The sequence below is a fragment of the Fukomys damarensis genome, unplaced genomic scaffold (assembly GCF_012274545.1).
Source record: "Fukomys damarensis isolate Sample0158 unplaced genomic scaffold, DMR_v1.0_HiC HiC_scaffold_37, whole genome shotgun sequence".
Lineage (NCBI taxonomy): Eukaryota > Metazoa > Chordata > Mammalia > Rodentia > Bathyergidae > Fukomys > Fukomys damarensis.
In genome coordinates this window covers 69,270,226-69,285,837 of record NW_022900949.1, presented here as the reverse complement: position 1 = coordinate 69,285,837, position 15,612 = coordinate 69,270,226, and the positions used below count along the sequence as shown (strand labels likewise).

General features: G+C 35.2%; 1 protein-coding gene across 1 annotated transcript in view; it reads left to right on the top strand.

The window, feature by feature from the left end:
* The window catches only part of Cpa3 (carboxypeptidase A3), a 25,402-nt gene extending 10,494 nt beyond the window's left edge, over positions 1 to 14,908 (top strand). The window contains exons 4-11 of the mRNA XM_010625285.2: positions 1,192 to 1,291; positions 1,385 to 1,486; positions 2,455 to 2,553; positions 3,933 to 4,043; positions 4,902 to 4,992; positions 6,049 to 6,251; positions 8,080 to 8,164; positions 14,519 to 14,908. Of these exons, the coding sequence (XP_010623587.1) occupies positions 1,192 to 1,291; positions 1,385 to 1,486; positions 2,455 to 2,553; positions 3,933 to 4,043; positions 4,902 to 4,992; positions 6,049 to 6,251; positions 8,080 to 8,164; positions 14,519 to 14,706 (979 nt within the window). The 3' untranslated portion in view covers positions 14,707 to 14,908. The remainder of the gene's footprint in view (positions 1 to 1,191; positions 1,292 to 1,384; positions 1,487 to 2,454; positions 2,554 to 3,932; positions 4,044 to 4,901; positions 4,993 to 6,048; positions 6,252 to 8,079; positions 8,165 to 14,518) is intronic.
* Positions 14,909 to 15,612: the final 704 nt, after the last annotated feature.

The window sequence follows — 15,612 nt, the reverse complement described above, 5'->3', positions numbered from 1 at the left end:
TTTTTTTTTTTTTTTTTTTTTTTTTTTTTTTGTGCCAGGGATCAAATTAGGGTCCTTGTGCTTGCAAGGCAGGTGATGGAACCACTGAGCTAAATCCCCAGCCCAAGATATACTTTTAGATATATTGTCTGCATTGGATTACTATCTCTTTTTTTCTCTATATTTGTTTCTATTATTTATCTTTTGTTTCATAATTTAGATATATTGATTTTTCATATAAGAGAAACCATGAGATATGTGTGTGTCTGAGTTAGTTTACTCAGCATTACAATGACATCCAGTATTAGCTTCCTAATGATTTTTCTTGCCTCTTTTTTCAGGCATTCCAATCCACATTCCTCAGCCATTTTCTAGCTTTATTAAGTATAGACAAGTCATTTAAATACCTGTGCCTATGTTTCACCATCAGTGAAATGAAGATCATAACGTCATGTGGGGATGAAATGAGTTAATATACATAAAGAGGTTAGATCAATGCTTGGCACATAGTGCTGAGTACCTGTTTGCTAATATCATTAACATCATTGTTATTCAAGTTTCTCCCATCTCTCAAAGTACAAAATAAGAAGACATGATTTGTAAATTGATGCCTAAAAACATCCATTTTGGGCTGTGTTGTATGTGTATGAGTGTGTGTGTGTGTGTGTGTGTGTGTGTGTGTGTGTGTGCTGTACAGAAGAACCGGGGTACTATAACAGTGTAACATAAGCCAGGTGTGAAATTTGAAATATTCTAGTAATCATTAAAAAATAAAAAGCAACAGGTAAAATTGACGTCAGAGGTAAATTTTATTTCACCAAATATATTCAAAATATCATTATTTCAACATATAATAGATAGAAAACTTATGGGAATTTTTCATAATTTTTATGCTATTCGTATAGAGTATTATTTCAAAGTTTAGAATATCCTTTAAAGGTACAGCACTCTCTACTCTTGGACAGGCCCAATTTTAAGTACTTTTTAGTCAACTGTACCTGGAGGCCACCATTTCAGACCCCCTAGAGAAACGGGGAAGCCTGAAGCCACACACAACACACGTCCAAAGGAAATGTCTAGAGAAGAATGATAAAGAAAAAAGAACAAACTCGGTTAAAAAGAGAGAAGGAAGAGAGATTTTTTCCAACCAAAAGATAACTGTTTTTCTTTCCCGTGATGAAATGTGTACCTTATCGCTTTCCCGTCAAAAAGAATCCTAGTACATGATCTACAAGAAGAGATTGAGAAACAGTTTGATGTTGACGATATCTCTGGCAGACACAGTTACGCAAAATACAATAACTGGGACAAGGTATGGTATAAAATTCTTCTTTAAAAGAGATCATCCTTTGCTGTCTATCGTCTTCCTTCATTTTGATTCCTCAAAATTGATTTTGCTCTTAAGATTGTAGCTTGGACTGAAAAAATGGTGAATAAGCATCCTGAAATGGTCTCTCGTATTAAAATTGGGTCAACTGTTGAGGATAATCCACTCTATGTTCTCAAGGTAAAAATAATTCATTTTGTTATTGAAAAGCATTCATTTTAATATTATCAGCCAAGTTGGAGATAGCAAAATGTCTAATCTTTCGAAGAACGGCGCATGAATAGAAATAACAAATGGCTTTCCGTGGGCCCGAGAACACTGGTCAGAGATTGCACAGTGGGTAAACGCAGACAAATATCTCACTCCATAGCTTCATAACAAAAGTCTGCGATGCCTCAGATGTGTAAACTTCTTTTCTATCCACTAAACTTCAATGAAAATAATGAATTAATGTCATGAAGAAAAAAATTTAACGTCACAGACATAACGGACCCCAGAATAGAACGTAAGGCATTTCAGGTCTGTGCTGTGGTGAGATTTGTCCCTCCCCCAGTGCTCACCAGTGCCTTTCAGCTGCTGCTAGGTTCTTGTCCACCCAAAGACGCAACCCTGAAGCCTTCACTACTGGAAAGCCAATCCCTTACCATCCAGCCATTGTCTCTCCAGCCACTCCACAATAATTCTAAACTCTTCAAAAGGACAGAATGGCACATGCGTGCTGCTGTTCCTCCTCCCCACTCCAAACCCTACACAAACTCTTTTCTGCTTCAGGCTAAACACTCTGCTTCCCTGGTCTACAACACCAGAAAAATAAAAGGAAACGGAAGTAACTTTATGTCTCAAAATATATAGGCTATTATCGATCAAGTAAGAAAAACAATAAATTCTACTTTGGAAAAAAAAAAGCTTAAAGACAGCTCTGATGCGAGGCAATTTTCTGAAAAATACAATGTATCAGATTGCGAATTATACAAAGGCACCGAAGGATCTGTGCCTTATCTTCCCCGAGAACAACACGAACAAACACAGCTCCTGTTCAACGATAGACAGAGGAAGAATTGCTCTGAGAGTATGAATGAGCTATGGGATGACATAAGATCAATGTGTGAGTTCATGCAAAACACTATCTCAAGTTTATTTTTAAGTAGATTGGGAAAGATGGACGAAGAAAGGCTATTTTTATGGACTGTGGCATTCATGCACGAGAATGGATCTCCCCTGCATTCTGCCAGTGGTTTGTCTATCAGGTAAGTGCATCAGAACACTCATTACTCTCCTTTGACTGTCATGTCCCCGGCACTTTACTGAGAGGTGACACCCCTTTCCAAATGAGCACAGGTCCACTTAACTAGAGGGGCCTTCATTCGGTGCTGTCAGGGACATAAACGCTCCAGATTTTATTCATCACTGCAGTTTTTATAAAATGGACACCATCAAACTTCTTGAACTCCAGCTGAGAATTTATGAAACTAAAAGAAATGGTTTTCGCTATAATGTGGAAGATTTTCCTAGAGTGAAGTGTGAAAAGTCTTGCAAATTTGACTTCTCTCCAGTGAGCGCCAAACGCTGACCAGAAATTTCAATGGCAATGCATGAACTTGGAATTTTCATGTTTAAATTTCCTTTCCAAGTGAGAAATAACTCATTTTTTTTAAAGGCAGAGTCGATTTATATGTTGTTTTATTCCTCACACTCTATTGCTAATATAGTCTGACTCCTAAAACCTTTTAACTTTCTTTTTCCCCAGCTTTTGTAGGTAATACATATGTATGACAACGGTCGTCCAGCCATCAACGTGTTCACTAGGACAGAATCTAGCAGTAGAACGGACTCATCTCTGCAGCTAGGTTAATTCCAGCTAAGGACCAAGAGTTCCCCTTGGTCCATAAAGGAATACACTACAAGGAATTTCCTAGCTCCAATGAACAAATACCTTGGAGAAATTTTCTAAGAGTGACAAGAGAGATTTTTAGTAGCCACAGAAAGTCCAGATAATTAGAAAAATTTGAGTCAGACATGAGAAAAACATTTACTGGACTGGTCAGTCTCTAAATTCTTGAGATTTTCCGTAATCGAATTTTTTCTTGGTTTAGGATATAGGTCAGTGGTAAAGCACAAGCTGAGTATGCATGAGGCTCTGGGTTCAATTCCCAGCACCAAAAGAGAAAAACATTATTTCTTTAATCCCATTTATAGATACGTTAGGATTCTTTTCCAATATTTCTGTATTCCTATGCTTATAAACGCCATCTGTATTTATGTAAAGGGTGTAAGGGGAAAGAAAAATATCCACACAAAACAAGTAATATCATTAATTTTCTACTTGGCCCTTACACTTCCCATCAGATAACTCTTGCATGCTCTATTTTGAATGCCTTATGTCTCAATAATTAATTGATCCATTAAAGAATCTATCCCAATTAGTGTCGTTTACATGAATAACTAGTTTTTTCCAAAATCTTGATGCGTCATTATTTTTGTGAAATTTAAGAAAAATATTTTAAAATCATTTAAATGCAGGCATGACTCAAGGAATGGTAGTTATGACTATTAGAACCGCAGCTTTTCCACATGGCAACTACATTTCACACCAATACATTCAATTTTTTTTAACTTATATTTACAGGCAACAAAAAGTTATGGAAAAAACAAAATTATGACCAAACTCTTGGACCGAATGAATTTTTATATTCTTCCTGTTTTCAACGTGGATGGATATATTTGGTCTTGGACACAGGTACTGCTCAGTATTTTCTTCTTTGCATTTATATAAAATATTGTTTATCATTTTTAATGAATGTTTATAGTTATATATTAATATACTATATGGGTAATAATTTAACTCCAAGCCAGAAAAATGTACATTTAAAAATTTCAATTTTAAATTATCAACTATTATTTCTTGTTGCATAAGTTCTTTAAATAATATGAAATTTTTGCTGCTGAAGCTAGTATGATGGAAAAATAAAATAAACCAGTAATTATAAAGGAAATGCATGATTATATGAAATAGCAAAAGCATGGCTTAGCTAAGAATAAAAGCCACTTGAGACTTTTATGAACACATTGATTTCAAAGCAAAAGTCATTTTATTCCATCATTTGGGGACAGGATAGAAGTAGAGTCATAATATCAAGGCATAAATAAAGACAGGAATAGAATTTCTACCAGGATGTTTTATTCTCCTGTTGTTTAAAAAGGTTAATATTGAATTTTCAGACAATACTATAATATCAAGTTTTTTTCTGAAAACTATGCTCTAATGGTCACAATTTCACCTGTATTTTATCTTTATAAAAGATATAATCGAGTTATAATTTAATTTATACATAATTCCAGAACATCACAATATCTATACTGAGAACTATGCAACAGTTTTTTAAATTAACTGAATCATTTCATTATGCCCTAAGATTAGCAATGTTTCTAATTACACATTATAAGAAAGTAATATTTTCTTTATAATAAAACCACCCATTTTAACTAGGTAGATTTCAAATATAGCTGTAGATACCTGCAAAGAGAATCTGAGATAATCAAACTGAAAAGTACAAACTGATCTGATATAAAGCTTTTCCTTGATTCAATCTGGCAGAACCGAATGTGGAGAAAAAATCGTTCTAAGAACAAAAATTCCAGCTGTATTGGCACTGACCTCAACAGGAATTTTGATGTCTCGTGGAAATGTGAGTCATAGATTTGGTCTTGATGACATTTAGAAACTTGGTCTTGACGATATTTAGAAATAAAAAATATATGGAGATTCTCATAAAAGAAAAATCAGGCTTGTGTGCAACACTAAAACTTTAAAAATTAATAAAATAAAATTAATAAAAAGGAATACATGTTTTTACTTATTTTAGTAAAAACATGTATTCTCTGAATGAGCATTAATTTTTATCATCTACTAAAGGAAAAATAAACATCACTACCACAGAGCAATGAGTACTGGCAGGGGGCAGAGGAAGTCTTTTATCAAACCATCTCTCACTGAACGTATCTAGCTCACTAAAAAACAGACAAAATCCAGATATACAAAAATTCAGTTAATCTAAAGAGAGACCACAGGTCCCTCCTGCTCCTACTCTGATAAAAGTTAAGAAATATCAGTGGATAAAATGGAAATATAAGTAATTCTTTAGATTCTTAGTGAAAAGAAACATCTTTGGGGGGACCAAAAGTGAAACTATTTAATAGCGATGCAAAATTAGGGGCCTGCTTTATCAGATGATGTTGTTATTGCTATACAACTAAAACTTTATCATTATAGACTTTGGGGGAGAAATTACCACTGCCCCAAGTCATGTACTTCTCCATTTAATTTGGTTAGAAATATCACCTTAGTTTTTAGTTTTTTAATTTTGACATAATGAATGCAATGATGATTGTCAATATCACTAAGTTCAGGCTCAGGAAAGGTCCTTACCCTAGTCGTCAGCAAGTCAGAGCTTGAGTAGAACTGAAATGAGTATCTGTTTGACTCTAAACCCTGGGATGCTTTTGATATGTTTCTCCCAGGAAAGGAGGAAAGGAGAGGGGAATAGACAAGAATATCCCAGTGAACTAAATTTTATAATATGACACGTATGTACCCTTAGTTTATGACACAAGAGACATTGAGGCAGTTTTATAAATGTGAGAGGCCAAAATGTTGAAGACATTTTGGGAATCCACACCAGAAGGAGTAGGGGCTGCGCTGATGAAGAGCAGATTGTGATCTTATCTGCCCATGTCTTGTACAGCTTCTCCAAGCTCTAATAATCCATGTAGTGACATCTATAGAGGCCCTGCACCAGAGTCAGAGAAAGAGACAAAGGCTGTCACTGACTTCATCCGAAGACACCTAAAATCCATCAAAGCTTACATCACCTTCCATTCCTACTCCCAGATGCTACTGTTTCCATATGGATATACAACAAAACTGCCATGCAACCAGGAGGACCTGGTATGTAGAAAAAATAAGATCTGTGGCTTATACGTTGACATCACCATTGTTTTACGGTCCAATCTTTGTTAATTTGTGTTATGTGGAAGGAATTCCATATTTTAATACTAAAACAAAGGACTAATGAAGGTTGACTTGGAGTTCAAATTATGACCTTTAATTTCCATCTGATAAAAGTATATAGATAAGGAAATCTTTTAATGTGACTCTAAATAGAAAACCCAGAGGAAGAAATATCAAAACTATTCGGAGATTTAGCTCAGTGGCAGCTCACCTGCCTCACAAGTGCAAGGTCCTGAGTTCGATATCCAGTACCAAAATCAAAACAGAACAAAGCAAAAAAAAAAAAAATCTCCAGAGTAGGATTCTACTACTATGCAGCTCAGAAAGGTATTTAATATTTACCATGGGTCACACTACAAAACTACAAACCACAAGAGCCTAATTGAACAGCAAAGCCTGTTGTTACTCATATCCTAAGACACCATATTTTAAAAGATCCATTGTACTTTTATCCTTCTGAAAAAGCTGGAAATGACACAATCTGTTAGCTTCATCACTAAGAACATGCTATGTTCCCAAAACTTTGATCCATTGAACATTATTTTTCTTTCTACAAAGACTGATTTAGTCATATCAGCTTTGAAAAGGAATAATTCACAAATGGATGCTCAAAACACACAGGAACTGACCAGATAAATGGTTGAATACAAGAATAAATATCTTTAATTTCTGTAGAAGCAAAGCTATAAACCAGATAAAGATTAGCATGGATCTCATGCTAGTTAACAAACATGCAGTACATACTATGTTTCAAGTACTGCCTCATAAAATTAATTTGAGGGAAAAAGAGATCTCAATTTTCACTTTGACCTCAATCTATTATATTCAGTACAATTTATACCACTTAATTTGAATTACATCACACATTTGAAGAAATCATGAAATCAGTCTATATATGTATGTATATGTATGTATATATATGTATATATATATATATACACACATATGTATATAAAAGAAAATATACAAGCAATATGTGGCCTGCACTTGTTATTCAAGCCAGCTGAGAATCTGAACTTATAAGTTTGATTAATTTTTGCAATGATACAGCAATGCAATATCAATCTACTCCTAGGAAAAGGGTGTTACAGATAAAAAATGCATATGTACACAATAACCATTTCAACTAAAATAGAAGTTCTTACATAACAGCTAAATTAATTTGGGAAAAAAACTATTTCTTAGAGGCACTATACATATAGGCTAAAAAAATCTTCATTTGAAATGCAAATATGTTGTGACTATATTCCATTAAAGCTAATTCCAGCAACCATTTTCATAATACAAATCACTAATGTTTATTAAAGATCATAAAATGCCGCTCTGGAAGACAAACCCTAATTTAATAGAACTACTTGAAAGGAGAACTTCTTTCTTCCCTGAGTATGCTGAGGTCAAATGAATAGAGAAAGTCCTGTAACAATGTGGCACCTGTTATAGATAAATGGATGGGGAACCTGGGATAAGCTGGAAATTTGACTTTGGGAGAGGCAAATATCTGAACCCTATCTCAGACAAAAGTGCCGAAAGAAAGAATGCACGGTTTAACAGAATAATCTGGTGTTACTGGATACAATTGACTTCACATTTAGAAGTCTTACAATCACTAACATAGCTTATGGAAAATAAGTTTCTCGTTTAACTATATTATTTTTATATTCAAACGGCATATAATCTGTAAGATCTGTAGATTGATTTTAGTACCTGGTAAGGTGAGTCCATATAAGTATTTTATTATTGTACTATAACTTTCATTTCTTTCCAGAACAAAGTTGCAAAGATTGGCACTGATGTTATATCAACTCGGTATGAAACCCACTACATTTATGGTCCAATAGCATCAACAATTTGTAAGTTTCTCTTGCCATTTACTGTGGCCTTTTCCCTAATTATTTTTTATAAACGTTAAAGAGAACTAACAAATTTGTAAATTTGGATTAGAAATCTAGAATTGCTAATTTGAGCTTCGGTTTTCACAGAAGATTCTGAATTACATGTAAATTTAGGGAATAGAAGGTGCCTGCTTTGGGGAGATAAGATTTTTCTAGAAAGAAATTATGATGAACTTTTATAAGGTTACAGGGTTAACAAAAATTATTAAATCAATTCAAATCTACAGTTTAATGTATTCCCCTACCTGTTTCTCATCTCCACCTATAATATCATTTTATCTGATAATATATAAATTTGCGATTTGAACCTTATCAGCAAATATATCTGATAAACTTTGGATCACTAGTGATTCAGCAATGGAAACCTAGGAGATAATGTAATCCATGGTCCTCACACTTGAGTTTTAAAAATACATGAGTGACCGGGCCCCATTTCCGGAGATTGTGACTTCCTCTGTCTGGGGTGAAGCCCAGGCATTTGCATTTTGTAAAGTTCCTGAAGTGATTCTCAGATGAAACTACTGTTGAGAGTCACTGATCTAAACTCCTTATTCCTAGACTGTGAAATTGAAATGCAGAACGATTTTATCACCTTATGGCAGAACAAGAAAAAAGTCAGCATTCTAGAGCACAGTCAAAACAATATGCCAAATACTTTGCCCCAAAACAGCAATATTTAGATGGCACAAAATTTAAATAATGTTCAAAGATTGCAAAATGTTTACATTTGCATATTAACAGCATATCCAATTCCACCATATTAGAAATAACTAAACACAGTACCTAGTGAGCAAAAACAGTTATTTGTATAGATAGGAACCATGCAATAGGAATGCTTTTCACTTAATGTTGATGTATAAGCACAGGTTATTATATTTAATACATTTCAGTATTACTTTTCACAGTGATATAATTTTCTAAAAAATACTATATCAAGAAAGCAGTAAATATGGTACACATTGCATGGCCAGAACTACTTTATATGGATTGTTTTGATCTGATATCAGCCCCCTACTTTGCTATAGTTTCATTTAGACTTGTTTTTGTTGCATTATAGTAAGTTCCTTGCCCCTAATATTGTACCTTAAAAGGACTAGGAAGTATTTTTTCCAAATGTTGATATATTTAGAAATATACTGTCAACAAAAAATAAATCACAGAACTAAGAGGAAAAAAAATGTATCAGTATGTACTGTATACCTAAAATGTACCAATAAATTCAATGAGAAAAAAGTGTATCGGTAAACTTTAGATTGGCATGAGTAATACCATAAAATGATTAACAGCATGAGCTCTGAAGACATATATTCTGAGTCTGAATCCTAATTTAACCACCTACTATGTGTGTTTCAACAAATTGCTTAACATCCCTGTAACTGAATTTCTTCTTCTTTAAAATGATAATTGGTACTTACATCGCAAGATTGAAATAGAAATTAATTAAATGACTTAGTAAGCCACTTACAAGGGTATCTGATATTTAGCCAAGGGATTTTTTTTTTTTGTACCAGGGATTGAACTTGGGACCTTGTGCTTGCAAGGCAGGCAGCAGTCCCACTGAGCTAAATCCCCAGCCCCAGGATTATTATATCTTAATAATTACCCATAGAGCTGAATGAAAGGCTAAATGTTATGTTCAGCAAATTAAGATGCATAATAATGTATACCTATGAGTTTTCAGTACTGCCTTTACTGTAGGCCTTAAACGGTTTTTATTTACAAATTTAAGGTCTAGAAGATGCAAGACGTAGTATCATAAAAGAAAGTGCACTGCATTCTATAGCACTTAATTGTGAAAAAGCACAAATTACGTTTATGCTCAATCACCACTGCTAATGAGAAATTTCACATAATGCAAATCTCTCAAAATAGAATAGCCACATCTTTTAATCCTTTGAAATCATAGCAGTTTACTCAACTGCAAATGCAGGACATGGTGGAGCTACAATCCGGCCAACTTTAGTAAATGTACAGCACACTCTGAACTATCATGTTATCATATTATACACAGTATCTATGTAACTTGCCTCCTTTTCTTTTTTGTTTTTGTTGTTGTTGCTGTTGTTGTTGTTGTTTTGTTTTGAGATAGGGTCTCACTATGTAGTTGAAACTGACCTGGAACTCACTGTGTAGCCCAGGCTGGTATGGAACTCACAGCAATCATCCTGCCTCAGCCTCCCGAGTGCTAGGATTACAGGCATGTGCCAACAGGCCCGGCTTACTTACCTCCTTTTCTACTGAGCTCTTTATGTGCCTTTTTTCCAATGTACTTAAACTCAACCACCTAAAAATGTCTGTCTTCCTGAGCCCACTTCAGCTGTATGAGCACCATGCAAGAAAATTCCCTGCAACTTTTGACCCTGCTGAAGATCCATCTTCTTGACATTTCCTTGGCTTTTCTGACTTCGAACTCCCCTAGGTCTTCTCTTTCTCCTCTTCAACTCTATAGCTGGTGAATGCCTCTAAAAGCAGATGTGTTCGACATCGTGACACATGCCTGTTATCCCAGCTCTCAGGAGGCTGAGGCAGGAGGATGACAGTGAACGCAAGGCCATCTTGAACTACATAGCGAGTTCAAGGCCAGCCTAGACTACATAGAAAGGCCCTGCCTCAAAATATATATAAGTAAATAAGTAAGTGCAAGCAGACATGTTTTAAGATATGGGGCACAATATACAGATTATTCCCAAAGATTGCTGTACAGTCCCTCCTCTGCCTTCTGACTTTCCCACCAAGAAAGGCCATCTCTACAGGCTGAAGTCCCAACCCCACCCACTGGACACCTGGAGGCACCAGATAAACCAGCTAAGCAACCGTCTTTGGACAAGCAGGGTTCAGTGGGAATCTAGGAGCACTAGGCAAACCAAGCAGGCCAAAATAGCAAAAACATGGGTTCTGAAAGCTCTATTGTCATCAGAACTCTAAGACACATGGGGTACGCCACAGCCTGCATACTAATGTGATACAGGGTATAACTACCTACAAAGGTAGAAGATATAAGTTAATAGTGTAGGTGTAATAACCAAAATGTCTACAGTACAATCAACAATAACTTGTTCTTCTAAAAACAAGAAAAATCACAGCTGGAATACAAAAAAGACAATCAACACATGCTAAACCAGAGATAGCTTCATTGTTGGAATCATCTGAGAAGAATTTAAAAGTCACCAACATAAAATAATGCTTTACCAAGCAATTATAGATAGCTTTGAACCAAATCAAAAATCTAACCAAAAAATGTAAGATATTAAAATGACCCAAATATGGCAATCCAACAAATAAAAGAAGAAAAGGAAGAAGAGGGGCTCATAGCAGAATAAGTATAACAGAGGAAAGAATTCATGAGCTTAAAGATGAAGCAATAGAATTCACATGCTCTAAAGACAGAAACCACATTGAAAACATGAATGACCCTTAAAAACTGACAACAAAATAACAGTGAGTACAACATTAATAAAATATATCATAAAGTCAGAGGAGGGGAGAATAAAGACAATGAGTCTGGAAAAACTGTTTGAAGAAATTTGGCAAAGACATAAAGCAACACACTCAAAACACTTAGTAAAACCCCAACAGAAAAAGCTCGAAGAAATTCACATCAGGAAAATTCAAAAGTAAAATTCTGAAAAATATAGACAAGTAAAAATTTTGAAAACAACAAAAGGAAAATGATCTAAATGGAAAACAATTCAAACAGCAAATTTCTCATTTGAAACAGTGGAGGTCATAGGAAATGACATTATTTCAAGTGCTAAAAGGGAAAAAAAACCTATCAAGACCAAATTCTAGGCCCAACAATAATACCCTTCAGAATTGAAGGGGAAAAAGACATTGTCAGAAAAAGAAAAGTGAAGAGAACTTGTCACATGCCCTTAAACGGTGGCTAAGAGAAATCCTCCAAACAAAAAAGAAATACCAGAGAAGACTCCAAACTTCAGAAAAGAAGGCAGTGCTTAGGGTAAATATATGAAATATAATGTAATATAATATGATCTGTCTCTCTTATGCATGATGACTGATTCAAAAAGTATAACAGATTTGATGCTTTGATATACAGAGAAATATTCAAGGTAACTGTATTTTTAAAATTCTGATTCAACGATGCATTGTCTATAAGAAACTAATTTCTGGCAGGGTGTGGTGGCACACATCTGTAAACCCAACAGTCGAGAGGCTGAGGAAGAAAGGATTACAGAGAGTTCAAGGCCAGCTTGGGCTACACAGGGAGTTCAAGGCCAGCCTAGACTATGTAGTGAGACTCTCTCTAAAAATAAAAAAAAATTCAAATATAAAAACATAGACTGAAATAAAAAGGACATATATGTGTTCGCATAATATGTGAACATTTATCAAACCAGAAAGAAGCAGCTATATTAGTGACTACAGATCAGAGAGGGCTGGGGAGTAGCTGAGTAACAGAGCACCTCCTTAGCAAGCATGAAAACCACACTTCAATCTCCAGCATCATAAAAGAAAATTTAAAAATTTTCAAAAGAATGGGCAAATATCAGATAAAGCACATTTCAGTAAAAAAACAGTTACTAGTTGCAAAGAGAGGTATTAAAAATAAGAGGACCAATTCACCAAGAAGAAAATATTCTTAAATGTTCACTTATTCACAATTTCATTTATGGTTGCTTCTGCCAATAATTTCATACTTCATTTTCCTGAGCTGCTTCCTGAATGTCTTATTAATGCTAAACATAGCCTTTTGTGTTCCTTTGCAACTTCTTTTCCTCATCCGAACACCCTCTGAGTTCCTGTTTCTGTTAACAGTATGCTGTTTTTTCCCAAATACCCAGACTGAAATTTCAATCATTTTCAGCAACTCTGGTTACTCTTTCATATCAATGTTTCTTAAATAAGGCCCTCAGTTTTCTTCACCATGCTTTGATTCTACCTTAGGTTAAAATTTCGTTTCATAATACCTCCAAACTGCTCTCTAGTCTTTGCAACCCATTTCAAACTTTCAAAACTACCGAAGTAGCTTACTGTCTCTCACAATGTAAACATGGATGATTTACAAGGTTTTCTGAACTTCCCCACAAAACTTCATCGCTTCCTTTGCTCCAACCCAGATGGCTCTCACAGGCCCCTTCCAATGCCCCAGGCTTTTCCATCCGACTAGCTCACTGTCCAGAATGACTTTCATCTCCACTTAGAAAAATACTCACATTTCATCAAGGCTTTCAGATATCTTCTGTATGATAAAGGTAGTGTTTGGTAAGGGAGGACATGAAATGTCTTCCTTCTAACCAAATGCAATTTCTCTTTCTTTAAATCTTAATGCAGTATCGCACGTTCTGATGGTTCGTAACATATCTTGTTGTCTACAGAGATTTACACTTTGACTTCTCTCCCCTGACTTATAACTTCCTGAAGACCCTGTGGCACACCTTTTGTAACTCGTGCTCTTCTATGGCCCAGTAAAGTGAATGAAATATTTGTCGAATAACTTAAAAGCCAACTCTTATCTCTTCCCACCAAAATATTCTTCCTTTCCCTCCTTCTTAGTCACAGCTTTGAATTCTTATCTTTTCACATCTAAACTAATTGGTATCTGTTAAGCTCATTACTTGTTCCAGAACATAAATGATTTTACACAAAAAATACTTTTCTATTACATACAGCAAAATATATGTAAACATACTTATAGTATGTATAATATAACTTCTAGATGCGTTAGATATATATACATATCTTCTAGATATGCATTTATATTTTCAACCTTCATGCCTGATTATATTGTTAGTGGAATTTCATAAAAATTGCCATAAGAAGTTTGGATTAGGGGATTAAATATGCCTTTAAAATCACTAATTTAAGGGCTGGCGATTTAGCTCAGCGGTTCGGTGGCCTGCCTTGCAAGTGCAAGGACCCGAGTTCAATCCCCAGTACCAAAAAAGATAAATAAATAAATAAATAAAATAAAATCACTAATTTAAACCTTTCTAATTATAAAAGTTTGCCCTAGCAATATGGTGGATTTCAGTAACCGGTGTGATGACTCCTCAGCTGGTTTCCTCCACTGCCTGCACTTGTTCTGTCTGCAGCAATGTGTACCCAGGAAATAAAGTCAGCCAAAATGAAAATTTTAAAGGCAGCATGTATTTAAAATGTACAGTGGATTAGAAATTCGTGATTATGTTCAACTACGTACTCTGTAGCATTCAGACCACTGCTCTCATTCATTACTGCAATTAACTGTCCACATAATTATTTTTTATTGCTAATTTTACACCAGTGATTTCCAACTCCAGGACAATGTTAGCATTTACCTCTAATTAAATATTTACTGCTTATGTTTTGCAGACCCAACATCAGGTTCTTCTTTAGATTGGGCTTATGACCTGGGCCTCAAACACACATTTGCCTTTGAGCTCCGTGATAGAGGCAAATTTGGCTTCCTCCTTCCTGAATCGCTGATAAAGCCAACCTGCAAGGAGACCATGCTGGCTGTCAAATTTATTGCCAAGTACATCCTCAAGCATACTTCCTAAAGAATCACCCTCAAGTTGGAATACACTGATCCTTTTGTTCACGCGTCTACCTTTCACCAGAAAGTCTTCAAGTAACCCTAGAGGTAGCTGCCACACCATCTGAATAGGTCTTTCTCTTGTTTATTTGTTCTGCTTTCAATTACTCCCACTAACACCTTAGTAGTTTTTGGGGTTTTTTTGTTTTTGGTTTTGGTTTTTTGAGACAGGGTCTCACTGTGTAGTTGAGACTGACCTGGAACTCACTATGTAGCCCAGGCTGGTCTCGAACTCACAGGGATCCTCCTGCCTCAGGCTCCCAAGTGCTGGGATTACAGGTATGCACCACCATGCCCGGCTCCTTAGTAGTTTTTTTATTGTTGTCATTTTGGGGATTTTTGTTTGTTTTTTTTTTTTGGTTTGTTTGCTTTGGTTTGGTTTGGTACCTGGGGTTGAACTCGAGCCCTTGCACTTGCAAGGCAGGTGGCGGAACCACTGAGCAAAACCCCTGGCCCTTACCAAAGTAGTTTTAAGAGAACCTTTAAGTACTAGTCTTTGCAATAAATAAAGTTTGACTCAGCAGAAAGCTTTCTCTTTTTAGTATTTTGAAAGGTAGTATACTGTTGGGCACAGGAAAGAAATGAAAACCTTTAGTTTCTCTAGAATCTGATTTTTGTCATATGGTTTCATCATTTTATGTGCTAATGTAATAACAAAGTAAAATGTATTCCAATACATTCATCATTTTATGTGCTAATAAAAAAATAAAATGTATTCTAATACTTTTAAAAATGCATCTTCTATTTTTATAAACGATATTCTCTGCATTTCTCTATTAGTATTAATAATCAAGATTAATACTTTTATTCTGCCTGTTAATAAGAATATTATCAGTTTTTAAAAACCTGTTGCCTAGGGCTGGGGATTTAG